We start from the raw sequence: 19,256 nt of genomic DNA, 5'->3' as shown, positions 1-19,256 counted from the left end.
GTTGTATTTGGCTCTGAAGGTATTTCTTCTTGTTCAATTTTAACATTTGAATGTGGTTTCTAAATATGCCTAACAATGAATGTATCATTAGTTTCTTTTTCCAGATACTGAAGAGAATAATTATGGGTTGGGAAAGAGTAAAAAAAATATAACAAATTGTACCACATCTTGTTAAAAAAAAATCTATCAGGATTGTGTTCACTTTAAAAAAAAAACCCATGTTATTTAAGCCCTAAAGTGATAAATTTAGGCCTTTAAATTCTGAATATATCACCTAGATAATGCCGTTTGATCAAGCTGAGTATTCAGTGCCATAAAGAATTAATTTAATCTTATCTGTCATTTTGAAAGGTCACATAAATTTCACTTTTACAGCCAGCTTTGAAAATTTCCTATTTGTTCCCTATTTTTCCTGTAACATGCTGAAAAGATGCATGTTTAATTCACCATGATAAACTTATTTTAAAAATTTTCACTGTTTCCTTTACTGAGTCAACATCAGAAAACACATTGCTTATTTTGCCTTTTTTCCCCTACAAATAAAGTAGTGTATGCACAGCCTCTTTTCTCCCCAATTGTGGAGATAAAAGCACAGAGGATAATATAATAAATGCTTATGTACCTATCACCCAGAACCAATACCATTTAACATTTTGTTGTATTTGCCTTTTATATTATAGAAGAAAGAAAACATTATTATAGTACTAAAGTTGAAGCTCCTTTAATACCTCTTCTCAATTCCATCCCCTTCTCTCCCAACCTCCCCAGAGGAAACTGTCATCAATCTTAAAATTTGTATAAATGGCATCATACTATATATACCATTCTGCATCTTTTGCCCCAATTTATCATTGTGATTTTGAATGATAAATATAGAGCTAGTTCATTCATTTGAACTACTAGATGGAATTCTTTTTTTTTTTTTCTTTTTCCCCATTGATGGAAATTTAGATTGTTTTCAATTTTGTATAAATGTTTAGGGATAGTTATCGTGTTTCCCTGAAAATAAGACCTATCCATAAAATAAGCCCTAGGAGGATTTCTAAGCATTTGTGCAATATAAGCCCTACCCCGAAAATAAGACCTAGTGATGGGCGTGGGTACGCAGCATATCTGCACAACCCATGCATTTTGTCGCAGAGAGCAGCCCTTCTCATCTGCCCCATGAGAGCTCTGTTGAATTCAGGATGCAGTTCGGGGTTTGGAGAGTTATGATGATGTTCCAGAAGATGACTTTTAACTATATTTGAATAAATGCAGATTGTTGTACCATACTTAAAAAAATACCACATCCCCTGAAAATAAGCCCTAAGGTGTCTTCTTGAGGAAAAATAAATATAAGACCCTGTCTTATTTTCGGGGAAACACGGTATGTACTCAGAATTGCTGGTAAATATCTGGGTTTAAATTTTGCTAGAATTACAAAATTGCTTTCCAAAGAGACTTTACTAATTTATATTTCCAGCAGCAACCAGAGAGTTCTTTTTTCCATACCTTTCACCAACCATTGATATTGTCAGACTTTTTAATTTTTAAGAAGTGTTATCTTATTTAATATTTCTCTTGGAACTACTCAATTAGAGCATTGTCTTCACTCTTTCTTCCTGTGTACTGATTCCAAAATACCTTTTCAAGTAGTTATATTCATAAGAAGTAATCATTAATCTGCATGAAAAAAATCTTTCTCATAAATTACACTTTTTGTAGTAAATAGAAAAGCTATCATATGTACTGCACGTAAGTCCAGAGCCTATTCCTTAAATATACACCCTTAATGATATGCTTGCTTTGAATATATATTGTGGCTCTACCATAACTGAAAAGAAAAATATTTGCTGTTTGGTCTCAAAATGTTAAGGTACTCTAGGGCTCCCTTCTAGTCCTCTCCTCTTTTCTGCCTTCACTCTTTCCCCTAGTTGATCTCATCTAACTCTGTGTGTTTAAATTTGATTTAAAAGTTTGATTTCCAAATTTTATTTTCAAGCCTGACTTTATATCTCTAACTGGGTAGTTGGCACTCAAATGTCTTAATGGGTATCTCAAAATTAATATATCCATACCAAACAAATCTTGATTTTCTTTCCCTCACCACTTGCTCATCTTTCAATATTTCTCATCTCTTTAAATTGAACCACCATCTACAAAGTTTTCTCCAAAAACCTAGAATTCTTCCTTAATTTCCTTTCTTTTCTTCAAGAGTCCTGTCATTCTGCCTCCAAGTAGAGCTTTATATTTCACTTACATAAATTGTGGCATCTTAGTTCAAGCTAGTATCATCTCTTGCCCAGATTACCCTTTAATTGTCTTCCTGCTAGCATACTCAACTAACAATTCATACTTCATGCAACATGAGTGGTCTTCATGAAATGAATGTGTGATCATGGTATTCTTTCTATTTAAAATCCTGTGGTTTCTCAGTGCATTTAAATTAAGACCCAAATTCTTAGTCTGATCTGTAAGACCCGAGGAAGTCTGACAATTCCTCTGACCTCATCTCCTACTTTTTTCCTTTTTACTCTATATCCAGCCACACTGACCTTTCTATTTGAACTGGCCAAGCTTATTCCTGTCATGGAACTTGATGTTCTCTCTACCAAGCACATTCTTCTCCATCTCTTTGAATGGATCATTCCTTCCTGTTTTTTGCCTTGTCACTATGTTGACATTTGCACTAATTGTGCAAAAGCAGTGGTGAGAAAACTGTTGGAACCTCATCACCAGTCAAGGTGGTGGTACTCACCTGTTCTAGGAGTTAGTTACTATGTTCTTTACTGCTACACACTCACAATTAAGGAAAAAAGTCAGTTTCACTTAAGAATCCTTGATGAAGCAGTACAGATTATTTTATTAAATCACAACCAGTGAGTACACATCTTTTAGTATTCTGAGCGGCAAAATGGAAAGTTGTATTATTAATTATACCAATTCCCTCTTTCCTGACTGAATTACTGCTTTCAGAGAGCTGCCAGCTTGAACATTAGTTACTAAGACTGTGTTTTTATTTCTTGGAAGGCAGCTATGCTCACCACTATTCCACCAACGTACTTATGTATTTTTGTTTCTTTAGCAATAGTTAATAAGCGTTTTCTGATATGTATCACATTCTATATGTATCAGTGTATTGTAATTTGAAGAGGGAAAAAAATAAAAATATTTTTATTATTTCTTATATATCTATATATCTCAGATTTTTGTTATTGAGATTAAAAAAAGGAAAACATACATTTTGCTTTGAAGGCTAGGGATAGGTGTTTCTAGCACTTGTTAAATGTCTTGATCATCTAGAATGGTAGAGGAATCTTTATTAAGTCTATTAATCATAGAATTTTAGTTTTGTCATTGATGTTGAATATGTAGAGGCTAAGATTCTTCAAGGAGGGAATTGTCTTCGAGGAGTCCACCTTCCAGCCAAAAACCTGTGTGACCTTTCAGACCCAACCATATGCAATTTAAAAGGTTTTACCTGGCAGACCTCATGGGAGACCTGCCCTCCCCACACTAGTCTTGGTGCACAACTAGTGCATTGTAGTCTTGTAGGGGAGGTCTCAGTCAAGGATTCAGGTTCCTCTGGCCAGCCAAGCTCATAAGTGTAGTTGTATTCTTAGCTCAGGTGCTTCCTTTCAGACACCTCTTTATCGAGAGCCAAAGGATGGGGGGCTGGAGCAACCTTGGTAGCAGCCTAACCAGGTGCCTCTTTTAAGACCTTGTTAATGGGTGAGGAGAGAAACCTTAAAGATACTTTTCTCCAGTCTGACTCAGTACTTAGTACCTTCTGTTAGTCCCTTTCCCCCCTCTTTCTGCCTGGCCGCTAGGTCCATAAAATGACAAGGAGCCTTTTGTTTTAGGGTTCTGTCTGGGATAATGTATCAGACCCCTACCTGGCTTTTGGTGTACACCATTGTGGTAAGCAATTAAAGGCTTGCCTAATTGGCTTATTGTCTTAATTGACTCCTCTGACACCTGCTAGCAGCTTAGTTCAATTCTTGACAGTCTTTTTCTGTGTTTTTGACTTAATTCAGTACTATATGCTCCTGATTTTCATATATTAATTATATATTTTTTCCTACAGTCCACAAAAAGCATGCTGTCTCCTAAATATTCTAATTTTTTGGTGTTTAATAGTACTTTAAACTAGGAAATAACACAGAAAACTCTTTACCTTGAATTTTGCTTTGGAAAATACAACAGTGTTTCTCATTTGAGTCTAGTTTAGAAACCTCAACTTTTCCTTACCAAAGGAAATTTACCAAAGAAATTTCCAAGTGGATCAAAAATTGAGAAAAAGTAAATTTATAAAAGAAAATCTGGTTTAATATTTCTATAATGTTGAAATGGGGAAATATTTTCAAAATCTAACATATAAAACTCTTTTAGAAAGCTTAAAAGGTTGATATATTTGACAACATAAAACATGTAAACGTACAAAAACTCACAAGTCAGATAAGGTGGCTAAGTACTTGTAATAAAAAAAGGGTTGATAGCTTATTATTCAAAAACCTTTTGCGAGTCAATATGAAAACAATTTAGATACCGGAAAGATAAAGAATAAATGGCTATATGAAAAGATACTCAATCCCATTAATCATATTTAAAATATAGTTTTAAAAAATGAGATAATTGAATTTCTCCTGTCACAGTTGCCAGGGATTGGGAAACACTCGTTTATTTTGGTGTAATTGTTAATTTGCGTAACTTTTTTGGAAGACATTTTAGCAACATCAGAATTTAAATATACACTTCTTTTACATATAGAAATGTGGTTTCAGGTACAAAAATGTTTATTTGTAAGAATTTTTATTGTGACAGATTTTTCAAACTGGAGTCTAGTAACTCCTCCAGGGAACATATTCTGTTGCCTATGAGTTTTCTATGATATGATAATTAAAAAATTTTTAATTTGACTTTTAGTATCATTTAAAAATTGAACATGAATACTCTGGGTCATGTTATAATTGATTACTTTTGTGAGATTTCATTCCCATTATTTACATTATTGTATATGAGGTTTGTTGCCAGATTTAATTGTGGCAATCTAAAGTGAAAAGAGAAAAACCCAACTTAACTGAGTAAATGGCCTTGCCAAGTGAGTCCATCTGATGCAAGGATTTACTGTAGTATTAATAAAGAGGGAAAGGAATCACCAGGCAGCACATAAGGCTGCCTTGTATGCATATGTATGCATGGTTCTTAAATATTAAAATATTTTTTCTGCAACATTACTTGTATTATAAGTGGTGTGTTAGTTCCACCAAAGTATCACATGAAATTTATTTATGTTGTTAATGTGAATTTTATTGATTTTGAAGTTTTTATATTTAATTTCATTTTTGTATTATATTTAAGTTTGTTTTTTCTAATTGTACAGTTATAAGCATGAGGCATTGCTACCCAATTATATAGATAATTAAGGCCAACAATGGAAAGCTATTGGTAACGGAGATGTGTGTGTGTGTGTGTGTGTGTGTGTGTGTGTGTGTGTGTGTGTGTGTGTGTTAACATTGTTTTTCCCCAATAGAGGATTGATTCAGTAATTATGTATATTCAGATTTCAGCGTTGTACTCGGCCAGTAGGAAGATGTTAGTGATGCATTGTTTAATAAAAAAGCAAGTTGCAGAACAGTGTATATGATCTCACTCTCTAAATAAATAAGTAAAAAGAGGATGCATTTGTGTAAGAGTGTTAAATGATAAATGGATAAAGAGAGGACTGAAAAAGATAGACTCCAAACTGTTAATAGATTTGCTTCTGAGGAGAGAAGTTGGATTACAGGGAAGGAAAATTTTTCACTTTTTATTCTAATATGTACCTCTGTTATTGTTTGAATCCTCCTGCATTGTTTTCTTTTTATTATAAATTTTTTTTTTTTTTTTTTGAGACAGAGTCTCACTCTGTAGCCTGGGCTAGAGTGCGTGGCATCAGCCTATCTCACAGTAACCTCTAACTCCGGGGCTCAAGTGATCCTCCTGCCTCAGCCTCCCGAGTAGCTAGGACTACAGGCATGCACCACCATGCCTGGCTAATTTTTTCTATTTTTAGTTGTTTGGCTAATTTTCTTTCTATTTATGTAGAGACGGGTCTCACTCTTGCTCAGGCTGGTCTCGAACTCTTGAGCTCAAGCAATCCTCCTGCCTTGGCCTCACAGAGTGCTAGGATTGAGCCACCACTAGGCATGAGCCACCACGCCCAGCCTATAAATTCTTAGTATGGAAAATCTAAACATTTGCAAAAGTAGAGTGAATAGTTAAATGAATCCGTGTGTACCTATCACCCAGCTTAAACTATTGTCAACTCTTGGCTAGTTTTTACTTCATGTATATCTCCACCTATTTCCTGTATTTCCCTCTGGGAATCCATATACATGGATATCCACAAGAGGGTTGGTTCCAGGCCCCCCACAGATATCAAAATACACATATTTTGATATCATACACAAGTCTCTGATAGAAAATGGGGTAGTATTAGCATATAATCTATGCATATCCTCCTGTGTACTTTACATCTTTTCTAGATTAATTATAATGCCTGATACAGTGCAATTGCTATGCACATATTTGTTATACTATATTGTTTAGGGAATAATGACAAGAAAAAAAGGCTATACATGTTCGGTACAGGTGCAACCATCTCTTTTGTTGTTGAATATTTTTGATCCTCAGTTGGTATCTATAGATACAGAACACACGGATACAGAGGGCCAACTGTCATTTCAGTTGTAAATATTTCCACATGGATTTATAAAAGATAAGGGTTCTATCCTTCTGTTCCTTGGTGAGCCCTTTCGATTTGAGGACTTATATTCTTCAGTGCTTGGATGTGAGCATGTACATTTCCTTTCCACTATATTTTCTGTTTCTTTCTGAAAGCAAATGGTTTTAGGCAGTTGTTGGATTTCCCAGACCGATCCTTTAATTTTGTCTTTCTCATGTTCCGTTTTGAGGATAATAATAGTACTTCCTCGTAGGCTGGTTGAGGCTTAATATATTGCCTAGCACATGGTAATTGCTGTATATGTAGGTTCTAAATATTATCATCATCAATTTTGACTCTGTGTTCTACTTTCTGAGAAATTTCCTTAACTTTATTTTGCACTTCTCTTGAATTCTTTAGTTTTAATGTTCAGGAAGGAATTCTCAATCTGTCCTATTTCATTGATTGCAGTATTATCTTCTATTAATATTAATGATAGTCTCTTTTTGAAATTTTCTTGTGTTCCTTGCATTGTTTCTCAGAGCTTCCTCTCCCAATCATCCTCTTCTTCCTTATCCCTCTTCTCTTTTTTTAAGAAAGAGGTTGGGGGGGAGGGAGGGAGAGAAGGAGAGAGGGAGAGAAGAGGTTAGGGGAGGCTAGATTAAGTGTAGGCTTCCTTTGAACCTTCCCCAGTCTTTTCAGGTAGACAGACTGTTACAAAGACCAAAATGTTAACTCATTCAATAAATGTATATCTTTTAGCCTTTATTGTGTGCCAGACACTGGGGTTAAAATTGTGAACATTATAGGCATAGTCACTGCCTTCTAGATAGTGAGTAAAAAACAAATAATCAACTAAGTTTAATAAAAATAAAAAAATAAATTTAGTAATCAAATAAATGGATGTTTATAATTGCAAACTGTGATATGCATTTGGAGACTATGAAGGGAAATACAGAATCAAGGATGGCTCCTTTCCAGGCACTGATGAAATCTGAAGGAAGATGAGCAATTAAGTGTATGTATGAAGGGTTCAGTGTGCATGGCCAGCACGTGTGAAGAAGGCCTTGGGCTTATAAAGAACTGTGTATTCATGACACTGGAAGAAGGTCTGGGAGGTACTGAGCAAGGGCAAAGGATGGCTGGAGATGAGCAGGGAGGTGAAGAAGACAATTTTTATAGCTATTAGTAGAGCAGGGGTTCTTAAAGACAGGTTCCAAGAGAGACGTGCTAGAGCAATGGTGCAGATGAAGTGCAATGGGAGTTCAGAGGATAACTATTTTGGGGAGAATCAGGGAGGCATCTGAGTACAAAGGGATTGGTTCGGGGTGTGTTCAGGAAACAGTTTGACAGGAGTGCATGAAAGGGAGTAGTGGGAGTGGAAGCTGGAAAGGTAAGTTGGAGTCAGAATTCTGAGAGTTAGCCTGAGGAACTCTTTTTCTCTTTTTAAGAGACAAAGTCTTGCACCATCACTCAGTCCAAATTGCTGGGACTACAGGTGTCAGGCACCTCACCTGGCCAAGGCTGAGGAATTTTGATTTCATTTCACAGACAATAGAAAACTTTGGCACATTGTAAGCACAGAGTGCAGGTGCAGGGAGGGACGATGCAGTGAGATTGGAGGCAGTGGGACCTGAGAAGTAATGAGGTAAGTTGGTCTAGTGGGTCCAGAGTGAAAGAGAGGATGCTATGAAGAACTGCTCTGGATGCAGAGTAAATGGGACTTGGTGAAGGTATAAAGAAGCCTGAGATGCTCTGACCCCTTAAGCCTGGAAAGACTGCAGGGCCATTAAAAAACACTGGAAACCTGGGCAACATAGTGAGACTCTGTCTCTATAAAAATTAAAATCAGTCAGACAGGGTGGTATATGCCTGTAATCCCAGCTACTAGATAGGCTGAGGCAGGAGGATCACTTGAGCCCAGGAGTTTGAGGCTGCTGAGGCTGCAGTGAGCTTCAGCCTTGGTGACAGAGCAAGACACTGTCTCAAAACAAGAACCAAAACAAATAAATAAAAACAAACACTGGAAACAGAGAAAGAGGAACAGGTCTAAGAGAAAAAGGAGATTCCACTTGGAGCTGACCAGACCAACTCCATGAGATCAGGGGCTGTTTGGTTTACCCTGCTTCCCTAGCACTTAAGCATAATGCTGGGAGGAGGGACCCCAGAGTAGTGGAATGTTGCTTGTTAGGAGAGTAAATACAGCAGAACGGGTAACAGGATAGAACTTGGGACAGGCTAGGAGGGAAGACTACATTCTAGGAGTGGAAAAAGAGAAAACTAGAAACAGTTTTTCAGAGTAACCAGAGTTCCTGAGAGGTCTTTGTCTGTCTTGCCATGGACCGGATCCCACCCCTAGCCTATTACTGCTTTGAAAAGCCACATTTTGACAGAGTCATTCCTTTTCCTTGAAATGTTCCCCTATTAAAATGCAGATGGCCTTAGGAAGGGTAATCTGTTAAGCCTTGTCAGCTATTAATACATTGTCATGATTAGATGCTTTGCTAGTGACAGCTTTCTGACAGCAGCTCCTTGCAGAATAAGACAGATGATGAATATGTTTTGATTGGGGGAGAGGGTTAAGGGAGAGGTTCAAAGGTGGGGTAGGAAATAGAATTACCATATAATCCAACAATTCCACTTATGGGTATATACCCAAAAGATTTGAAAGCAGGGACTCAAACAGGTATTTGCACACCAATATTCATAGCAGCAACATTAACAATAGCCAAAAGGTGGAAGCAACCCAAGTGTCCATGAACAGATTAATGGGTAAACAAAATGTGGTATGTCCATACAATAGAATATCATTCAGCTTTAAAAAGGAAGGAAATTCCAACACATGCTACAACATGGATGAACCTTAAAGACGTTATGCTAAGTGAAATAAGCATATCAAAAAAGGACAAATACTGCATGATTCCACTTACATGATGTATGTAGTCAAATTTAGAGACAGTAGAATGGTAGTTGCCAAGGATAAGGGGGATTGGGAAGTGGGGAGTTAGTGTTTGATGGGTATGATTTCAGTTTGGGAAAATGAGAAAAAGTTCTGGAAATGATGGTGATGGCTGCACAACAATGCGAATGCACCTAATGCCACTTAACTAAATGCACCTAATGGCACTTAACATTTAAAAATGGTTAGAAATCACAAATTTTATATGTATTTTTGGTTAAAATAATAGATTTTATGTTATGTATATTTTACCATAAAAATATACATGTACAAGTATATTTTATGTAATGTTTATTTACATGATGTGGGCTTGGGTGCCAAGCCCTGGTGGGGTTCCAGGTGGCAGAAATGCACGAGAACTGAAAGCTTGTGGATGGTGGGGACATCACAGCGTGTCAGGAGGGGCAGGCAGGGTGGCACATCTGCCTCGCTACTTTTGCCTTTTTTGTCTTATTTCTGTGCTTTGATTTTTGTTCATGTGAGTGAGTCTACAAGGTATGGATCTTTGGGATCAAACATAACGTTTGTGAAATTTAAACTGATTTATTGAATCAAAACACATTTTTAATGATTTTTTAGTATCTTTAACTTAAAAGTGATACAGGCTTATTGTTTTAAAAAAATGCTACAGAAATATATAAAACAAAAAGTTAATGTTCACCAATCCCTCGTCTTGGCTTCAGGCACCTTATCTACCAGTAACTACTATTAGAGTACCGTAAGTAAGAACAGATCCTTCCCTTTATTTGGTATTTATGTTTATCTGTGATTTAGCATATACAACATTAAAATTCAGTTTCTTTGAGGCTTGCTGAACAATAAGTAATCTCTAAAATAAATATATGTATCTGTGTTATGTATTGTCTGTCCATGGCGCTGTTTATTCAATGGTTTTATATTTTCCCCCTCAAAACTTTTATCAATTCAAATTCTACAGTGCACAAGTATCTTTTTCAAATAAAATATTTCCCCTATATAAACAAAACACATTAATGAAATTTTTAAGGGAAAAAATCTACCTCCCTAATAAATTATGATTTTTTCATATTTAATTTTAGTTGTTACTCACATGAATGTTTATTTTATGCTCTGTAAATATAGTGTAAGAACACATCATTGCAATTAAAGGAGAGTGCACAAGACATTCATCCCTCTAGACTTTTAAAACCCTATCCCTGTAGCTGGACCATCACAAAGCCTCTGCCCCCCAGGTTTGCTTCCTAAAGGAATGCCTTCACTGAGTTCTTTTTCATAGCGGTCCTTTGCTTGTCTTGATAATGGATGAGAAATAGCCATATGAAGATTATTTCTATAACTTCTATATAATTACTAGTATAGTCAATAAACATTGTATACTTTAATATTCCTTAACATAAAAAATGAGGGAAGAAATTTATCTTAGAACCTAGTGCTGGAAAAAAATATCTTTCCCAGTGAAACAATGTGCCTCTATCAGTGTCTTACAACCAAAATAGTAACCTTTGTGCTTTACTTCTTGAGATGCTCACAGCTGAATTTAATCTCAGCTTGTTAGCCTTGGTCACTGATTCTCAGCAGGGGGCAGTTTTGCCCCTTAGAGCTGCAGTTTCCAACCCAACTCCCCACCCCCCATTGGTACTGGTCCGTGGCCTGTTAGGAACCAGGCTGCACAGGATGAGGGGCGGGCAAGTGAGCAAAGCTTCATCTGTATTTACAGCCACTCCCCATCACTCGCATCACTGCCTGAGCTCTGTCTTCTGTCAGATCAGCGGCAGCATTAGATTCTCATAGGAGAGTGAACCTACTGTAAACTGCACATATGAGGGAACTAGGTTGCGTGCGCTCCTTAGGAGAATCTAATGCCTCATGATCTGGGGTGGAGCTGAGGCGGTGATGTAGCCCTGGGGAGCGACTGCAAGTACAGATTATCGTTAGCAGAGAGATTTGACTGCACCATAAATGTAATGCACTTGAATCAACCCAAAACCATCCTGCCCCCCTTCTGCCCCCACCTTGCCCCAGTCCATGAAACCTGGTCCCCGTGTCAAAAAGGTTGGGGACTGCTGCCTTAGAGAACATTTGGCAATGTTTGGAGACATTATTAGTTGTCACAACTGAGGTTCAGGGGTGTTACTTCTGGAATCTAGCTAGCAGAAATCAAAGGTGCTGCTGAACACTCTAGAATGAATAAAACAACTACCTACAACAACAAAAAGTATCCTATCCAAACTGTCAAAGTGCATTTGTTGAGACCCACATCAATGGAATCAACTCACCACTTTCAGCTTTTGCGTTTATTTTATTGTGCCTACCATGTATGTCTTTTTAATAAACCACATCAAGTTATTTTTTCAAGTGGTAGCATATGATCATAAATAAACGTGACTTTAAATTTTGAAAATTTGTCAAATGTACATGGTTACAGTATTTTATGACTGTCATTCCCTTAGGTTTTGGTTCCCCATATTATAGAAGGTACTGTCTTCTTTTTCTTTTAATTTTTATCTTTTTGTTTTTTGTTATTGTGGTAGATGTTTCTTTGGAAATCACTTATCTCTTGATTTTTTTTTTTTTTTGTTACAAGGAAGAAGTATCTTAGTAGTCTCTTAAAATAATTTTACTTTTGAGGCTCAAATGTTTTTAATATCACTCTTAGCTTTCATTTGTTATTGTGAAATACCATTATAAGATTTCCTGTTTTCTCATAATCTTATTCATTGTTTGTAATTGCCAATTTTACGTTGGCTTTTAAAAACCACACTGTCAGTCTAGTTTGTGACTATATTGCTCCCCTGGGCCCTTGCCACCAATGAGCTACATTTTGCTGTGGATTCCACTTCTAATATTATTTTAATTTTCTTTTAAAATTTATCTATAATTCCCGTAAGAGCCTGTGATAGGTAGAGTGCATTCTGTTTTTGTTGCTTTCATTACTGGTGTCCAAATTCTTTTCAGAATATCTCCATTAGTTTTTGCATCTACTGATTGTAAAACTAATTATTTAGCCACTTCACTTTCATGTTTGGTGGTTATTATGATATAATGTTTATAGCAGAAATTGTTTCTATATACATAATATCCTTTTTTTATTTGTATCTCTGGCAGGCATGGGAATGCAATGTTTTAATTTTATATTCTCTTTTCTAAGTTTTTTTTATTAAGGTTTTTATTTTTAGAAAAATATAGACACTTATACATGCAGTTGTAAGAAATAATACAAAGAGATTCTGTGTAGCCTTCACCTGGTTTCCCTCAGTGATAACATCTTGCAAAACTGGAGTACAGTATCACAGTCAGGATATTGGGATTGATGCAGTGAAGCCACAAAACATCTCTATCAGCTCAAGGATCCCTCATATTGCTCTTTGATAGCCATATCTACTTCCCTCACATCCTCACCCCCTATTTTATCTCTGGCAACTGCTAATTTGTTCTCCATTTCTAAAATTTTGTCATTTCAAGAATATTATATAAATGGAATTATATAATATGTAACCTCTTGGGATTGGCTTTTTTCACTTAGAATAATTGTTTGGAAATTAATCCAGGTTTTTAAATGTATCACTAAATAATTTCTTTTTATTGCTGAGCAGTATTCTATTATATGGATATACCACAGTTTATTTAGCAATTCACCCATTGTAGGACTTCTGGGTTGTTACCAGTTATTGGCCATTATGAATAAAGCTGCTTATGTGTAAAAGTGTATAGGTTTTTGCATGAACATAAGTCTTCATTTCTCTCGAATAAATTGCCCAGTAGAACAATTGCTGGGTTTTATGGTTGCATAGAACAAATTGTCAAATTGTTGTCTAGAGATACTGTATCATTTTAAATTCCTACCAGCCAATGTATGAGAGATCCAGTTTTTCTGCATCTTCTCCAACATTTGGTGTTGTCACTATTTTTTATTTTAGCCATTCTGATAGGTGTGTAGGGCTGATATGGTTTTAATTTGTATTTTCCTAATGACTAATGATTAGAATCATCCTTTCATGGGCTTATTTCTCCTCTTTTGTGAAATGATACTTCTTTTGTGTTATCTCCAAAATTCTCCACAATAAAATGTTAAAAATTAATCATTTTAATTCTTTTATGTCTATTTCTGGGTTTTAGTTTCTTTTTTTGCATCACTTGGCTCTGTTTTTGTCATGAGTATGTGGCTATTCTATGTCTATAATTTAAAACATTGGGAGAACTAGTTTCTATTTGTTGTAATCCCTTTCTAACCTTTTGCCATATAAAATTGGTTATTGCCTGTTTATTTTTATAAAGAAATGTTCTAGAATTTTTATGTTCAATACAAAAAAAGAAAAAACATTTTTCTGATCTAATATTAAAAATGTAGTATTTATATAGGAGCACCTGAGTCTTTATAAAGCTACCTCAGTGTTTCCTATCAAGAGACTAATATATTTAATATTTTCCCACAATTTGAATATGATAGTTTTCCCTGTTCTTTTCTAAATTCATTTATTGGTTTATTCAACAAATATCAGAGTGTCAGCTGTGTCGGGCACAATGCTAGGCAACGGAAATGAAACAGTGGGTCCCCTGCCAAATAAAAAAGAAATCTAGTGCTCTCATGTGCAGCATATACACTAAAATTAGAACAATATTGAGAAGATGAGCATGGCCTCTGAACAAGGATGAATACAAATTTGTGAAGCATTCTACAGTTTTAAAAAACTTCATCCACCAAGTCTCCATTGTATAGAGCTCTCATTGCCCCCCCCAAGGGGGGAACAGGGAAGAGGCCCTGATGTTGCAGAGAGCCAGGAACCCAGGGGGACCTGCAGACAGGCCAGGGGCAGGGTAGGGCTCCAGCAAAAATGAGCTGTGACCAGTGAAACACTGCTGATTTTATTTCATGATCCCCTCTGTGTAATTTTGATCTTTCTAATTTTAACTGTGGTCAGCTAGTTTTTATAATGCTTACTTAGTAATGTTTTCTGTAGAATTTTAAATTTGTTTTAGGAGAATTTTTTATTATAAAATATATATAACAAAATTTGCCATTTAAACATTTCACGCATGTAATTCAGTGGCATTTAACATTTAACTAAATATAATACTGTGAATGCTTTGGTTTTTGAAGATTTTAGATAAGAATTTGTTTCAGTCTAACATACTTTCTGCAACTTTCTGTCATTAAATAATTCTTAGTAGGTTGATTCATTTTTGCATTCAGCAACTATTTATTGATGTGTGACCAAGCATATTGTTAACACAGTGGGACACAACACTACACTGATGCCACTTATATTCTAGTATATCATGTATGTTCTTGTTTTGGCAGTAAGCCACCCATGCCTTTTGAATATGAATCAACTTTGATCTTAATGGGTTTATATAATTGAAGAAATTTTTAGTATTATAAGTAGCACCTGAGTTCATTAGAATATTATATAGCAATGCTATGATTCGGATTTTGTTCAGACTTTAGAATTAGTGTTATATATACTTCATAAAATATAATGGGTATTATTTTTGTTTTCTTTTGTTGTATTAGTTGAAGAATATATTTAGCAACAAGTAACAGAAAACATGATCACAGTGGCTTATAACAGAGCTATAGAATTAGGTTTCTTTTACTCTCTCATTGCCAGTCCCTGCTTTGAGTTGGTTCTCTTGTGCATGGGACTTGGGCCTACCCATCAGCGCTTTCTCCAAGTCAGAAGCCAACAAGTGAGAGGCAAGGTGTGGTCATTCATCAAAATCAACTCACATACATCTGGGACATTGATAAGATACATTTATAAATAATTCAGTAGCACTATATTGTGTGTGTGTGTGTGACAGTTTACAAGGCTCTTTGATGTAAGTGATCTCATTCAGTCTTCACAAATAAGGAAAACAAGGTCAGCTGGCTGAATCACTGTCTTAAATCAGTCAAGAAATGGCAGAGCTGGGGTTCAAACCCAGCTCTCTGTGGTCCAAGTCATATGTGCACTAACTAGCAGGGAGGAAAAAAGTCCAGCCACTCTCTCACAGATTGGATTTGTAGATTCTGTAGGGAAATTCTGATGTCAGGAGTGAGTGCAATGGGGTCCTTCCAGTCTCATCATACAAAATGGCAGTCTTAAATCCAGAGGCCCTGCTGTTATTCTTAATTTCATCTTCTGGGTATAGTTTTTATTATTTAGTAAACTTATTTTTTAGAGCAGTTTTAGGTTCACAGAAAACTGAGTAGAAAATACAGAGTTTCCTTATACCTCTGCCCCACATATGCATAGCCTCCACCACTGTTTGTTACAATCGATAAAACTAAATTGAGACATCATTGTCACCCATTATATAATGTGATGTAAAGTCCGTAGTTTACATTAGGGTTCACTCTTGGGTTTGGACAAATGTATAATGACATGAATCTACCATTATAGTATCATACAGAATAGTTTCACTGCCCTGAAACTCCACCTATTGATCACCTTTCCCCCCTAACCCTTGGCAACCACTAGTCTTTTATTGTCTCCATAGTTTTACCTTTTCTAGAATGTCATATAGTTGGGTTTTTTTAAATTATTTTTTTTATTTCAGCATATTACAGGGATACAAATGTTTAGGTTATATATATTGAGAATGCCATATAGTTTGAATCATACAATATGTTGCCTTTTCAGACTGGCTTCTTCCACTTAGTAATATGCATTTAAGTTTCCTCCATGTCTTTTCATGGCTTGATAGTGCATTTGTTTTTAACATTGAATAATATTCCATTGTCTGGATGTAGCAGTTTATCCATACACCTACTGAAAGACATCTTGGTTACTTCCAAATTTTGGCAATTATGAACAAAGCTGCTATAAACATCTGCGTGCAGGTTTTTGTGTGGACATAAGTTTTTAATACATTTGGATAAAAACCAAAGAGCACGATTGCTGGATCATATGGTAAGTATATGTCTAGTTTTGTAAGAAACTGACAAAGTATCTTCCTAAGTGGCTAAACCACTTGCATTCTTATCAGTAGTGAATGAGAGTCCCTGTTGCTCCATATTCTCACCAGCATTAGGTGTTGTCAGTGGTCTGGATTTTGGCTATTCTAATAGGTTTTTAGTGGTATCTCATTGATTTTATGTACAATCCCCTTATGACATATGATTTTGAACAACTTTTCATATATTTACTTGCCATCTATATAACTTATTGGTGAAGTGTCTGCTCAGGTCTTTTGCCCATTTATTTATTAATTTGGTTGTTTGTTTCATTGAGTTTTAAGAGTTCTTTGTATGTTGTGGATACCAGTCCTTTAACAGATATGTCTTTTGCAAATTTTTCTTGCAACTTGTGGCTTATCTTCTCATTCTTTTGAAGGCATGACTTTTTATGAAATAATTATCTGCCACACCTTTTTTCCTTTTGGAACATAGAAAATACATCTTTGCCCAGTCTTCTATACCTCTAAGTTTGTTTTTTGCTGCTATAACAAAATATCTGAGACTGGGAAATTTATAAAGAATATAGAAATTTATTTCTCACTGTTCTAGAGGCTAGGAAGTCCAAGATCAAGGTGCCAGCAGGGTCAGTTGTCTGGTGAGGGCTGCATCCTGTGGAGAGTAGGAATACTGTGTCCTCACATGGCAGAAGGGCAAGGGAGGATGAACTCCCTCTTTCAGTCTCTTTTTTAAGAGCACCTAATCCCACTTATGAAGGTGGAGCCTCATGGCCTCATCACCTCTTAAAGCCCCCACCTCTTAATACTGTCATTGGCAACACCTGAATTTTAGAGGTGTTGCCTCTAAAAACCATAGCATTCAAACCATAGCAATCTCCTTTGTTTCGAGTTAACAAGTGTACAATAAACATTTAGTTTGGCCTTTTAAAAACCTACTTTCCCTATCCATTTTGATTGGTTATCAAGTTAAATCTTTTTGTAATACGTTTTATTTCTAAGTTCATTTTGCTTCCTCTTTTTCTTACTACATTGACTCTTCCTTTGTTGTTCCATCTAATAATCAGAAATTTATACCTTTTTCAAAATACAAATGATTGATTATTTAACACTTCTAGTCATAGTTTTTTCCATGTCTTCCATCTTGTTGCTTATTTTACTAATTCCCAGCTCAAAAAAGTTTATTGAATACATGTCATGTTCAGGCACTCTCTCTGGGTTACAAACTCAGGATGCAAATTAAGGATAAAACACAGGCCCATGTAGACATCAGACTTTTATAATTCAAACAATTACCTGGAATTTGCTTTATTTTTACCTTTTTCTTCTCATCTTTGTACAGTAATCAATAGTAACTTTAACATCTTATACTGTCTATTTTTTTGATATCATTATAATGCCATATGCTTATTTTAGCCATACAGATTCTTGATACTTCCTCTATCATTATACTAATTTTAATTAATAAATATTTTACTTTCCTATTTCAGTGTTAAGAGAAATGAAGTATTCTCTCTACAACTAGCAAATTTCTTTATTCCTTTAGAAAAAAATCACAGATTGCTATATATGTCAGACAGGCATTTCCCTGGTCACTCTTATTTTTCCTTAGATGGGAAAGCTTCCTATGGTCTGGATTCCACTAGAGTTGAACCTGTAGTGACTCCTGGATGAGCCAGGAGCCGTAGCACTGAAGGAAGTCTATGTGCCATTGCAGTTTTCAGAACTTTAAGTCTCATGAAATTCCAAAAGAGATTTGGAGGTTTGCCAACTCTCTGTAATGTTAAAGACATCTAGGGAGAGGGCTGAAATGATCTTCTGCCACTTCCACAATTTCTTATAATGAAGATTATAGTATGGATATGATCTCAGACTATAGAATGTTTCTCCCCAGCAAGGAACTGTAACCATCTCACACTGCCACACATATATTCACTGTGTCATATCCCAATTTCTCTCATTTTTCTGAGGACCAGTGACAAGCTCCACATAGAGTGGACTCTGCCCATAGGCTGATGTATGGTGTATGGGAAGCTCTAGCTGGGCAGTGTAAAGCTTTCTTGTTCCAGTGTGGCCCTTAAAAGGTCTGGAGCTGTTCCTCCAATTTGTGACTTGTCCTGGGTGTCACAGTCATTCCCAGCTGGCTTCCTTCCCTAAAAAGGTCAGTTATAGGGCTTCAGGCTGGCCACTCTGCAGATTGGCCAGTTGGCCTGTATGCTCAGAGAATTCATACCAACAGTAGCCTAGGTAACACACAATTTAGAAAAGTCAGTCTCTTGGTCAACTAGTACAGTAAAGTAGTCTAAAGGTACATAAAATAACTTCAGGAGTCTATCTGCTACTGCTTCCATTTATTGGAATGGCTTATAATTTGGCTGTCTCTCTTTATGCCATCTTGTTGAACAATCTAACTGTACCCCTTCCCTTTCAGCGGTCCTGCGAGTGGCTGGTTCCCTGCAGAAGAGCACAGAAGTGATGAAGGCCATGCAAAGTCTTGTGAAGATCCCAGAAATTCAGGCCACCATGCGGGAGCTATCCAAAGAGATGATGAAGGTGACCTGGCGTCAGCCCTGCTTCCCCTTCCAAACCACTGACAGTAACTCTCAGCAAGTGGCAGGGCATAGGGATATGGGTGGGTGGGAATGTACAGACTGCAGCTGCTGGACAGAAATGATTCTGAGGATAGAAAAGCAGCTGTTAAGGCTGGTGGAAACCATTTTTGAGCTGAACGTAGCA

The 19,256-nt window shown here is 36.2% G+C and overlaps 1 protein-coding gene and 1 non-coding gene across 3 annotated transcripts in view; both read left to right on the top strand.

Annotated features, from left to right (window-relative positions):
- Positions 1-19,256, top strand: part of RNF103 (ring finger protein 103) — a 94,973-nt gene that overhangs the window by 71,220 nt on the left and 4,497 nt on the right. For both annotated transcript variants that reach the window (XM_012774332.3, XM_012774330.3), the window contains one exon: positions 18,952-19,073. In XM_012774332.3, the coding sequence (XP_012629786.1) occupies positions 18,952-19,073 (122 nt within the window). The remainder of the gene's footprint in view (positions 1-18,951; positions 19,074-19,256) is intronic.
- On the top strand, positions 14,204-14,309 carry LOC142870307 (U6 spliceosomal RNA). Its single transcript, XR_012918735.1, has one exon. It is a non-coding gene; the product is annotated as a U6 spliceosomal RNA (small nuclear RNA).

This window comes from Microcebus murinus, chromosome 3 (genome assembly GCF_040939455.1).
Source record: "Microcebus murinus isolate Inina chromosome 3, M.murinus_Inina_mat1.0, whole genome shotgun sequence".
Lineage (NCBI taxonomy): Eukaryota > Metazoa > Chordata > Mammalia > Primates > Cheirogaleidae > Microcebus > Microcebus murinus.
Note: the sequence above shows the minus strand (reverse complement) of the source record. Positions and strands in the feature narration are given on the sequence as shown.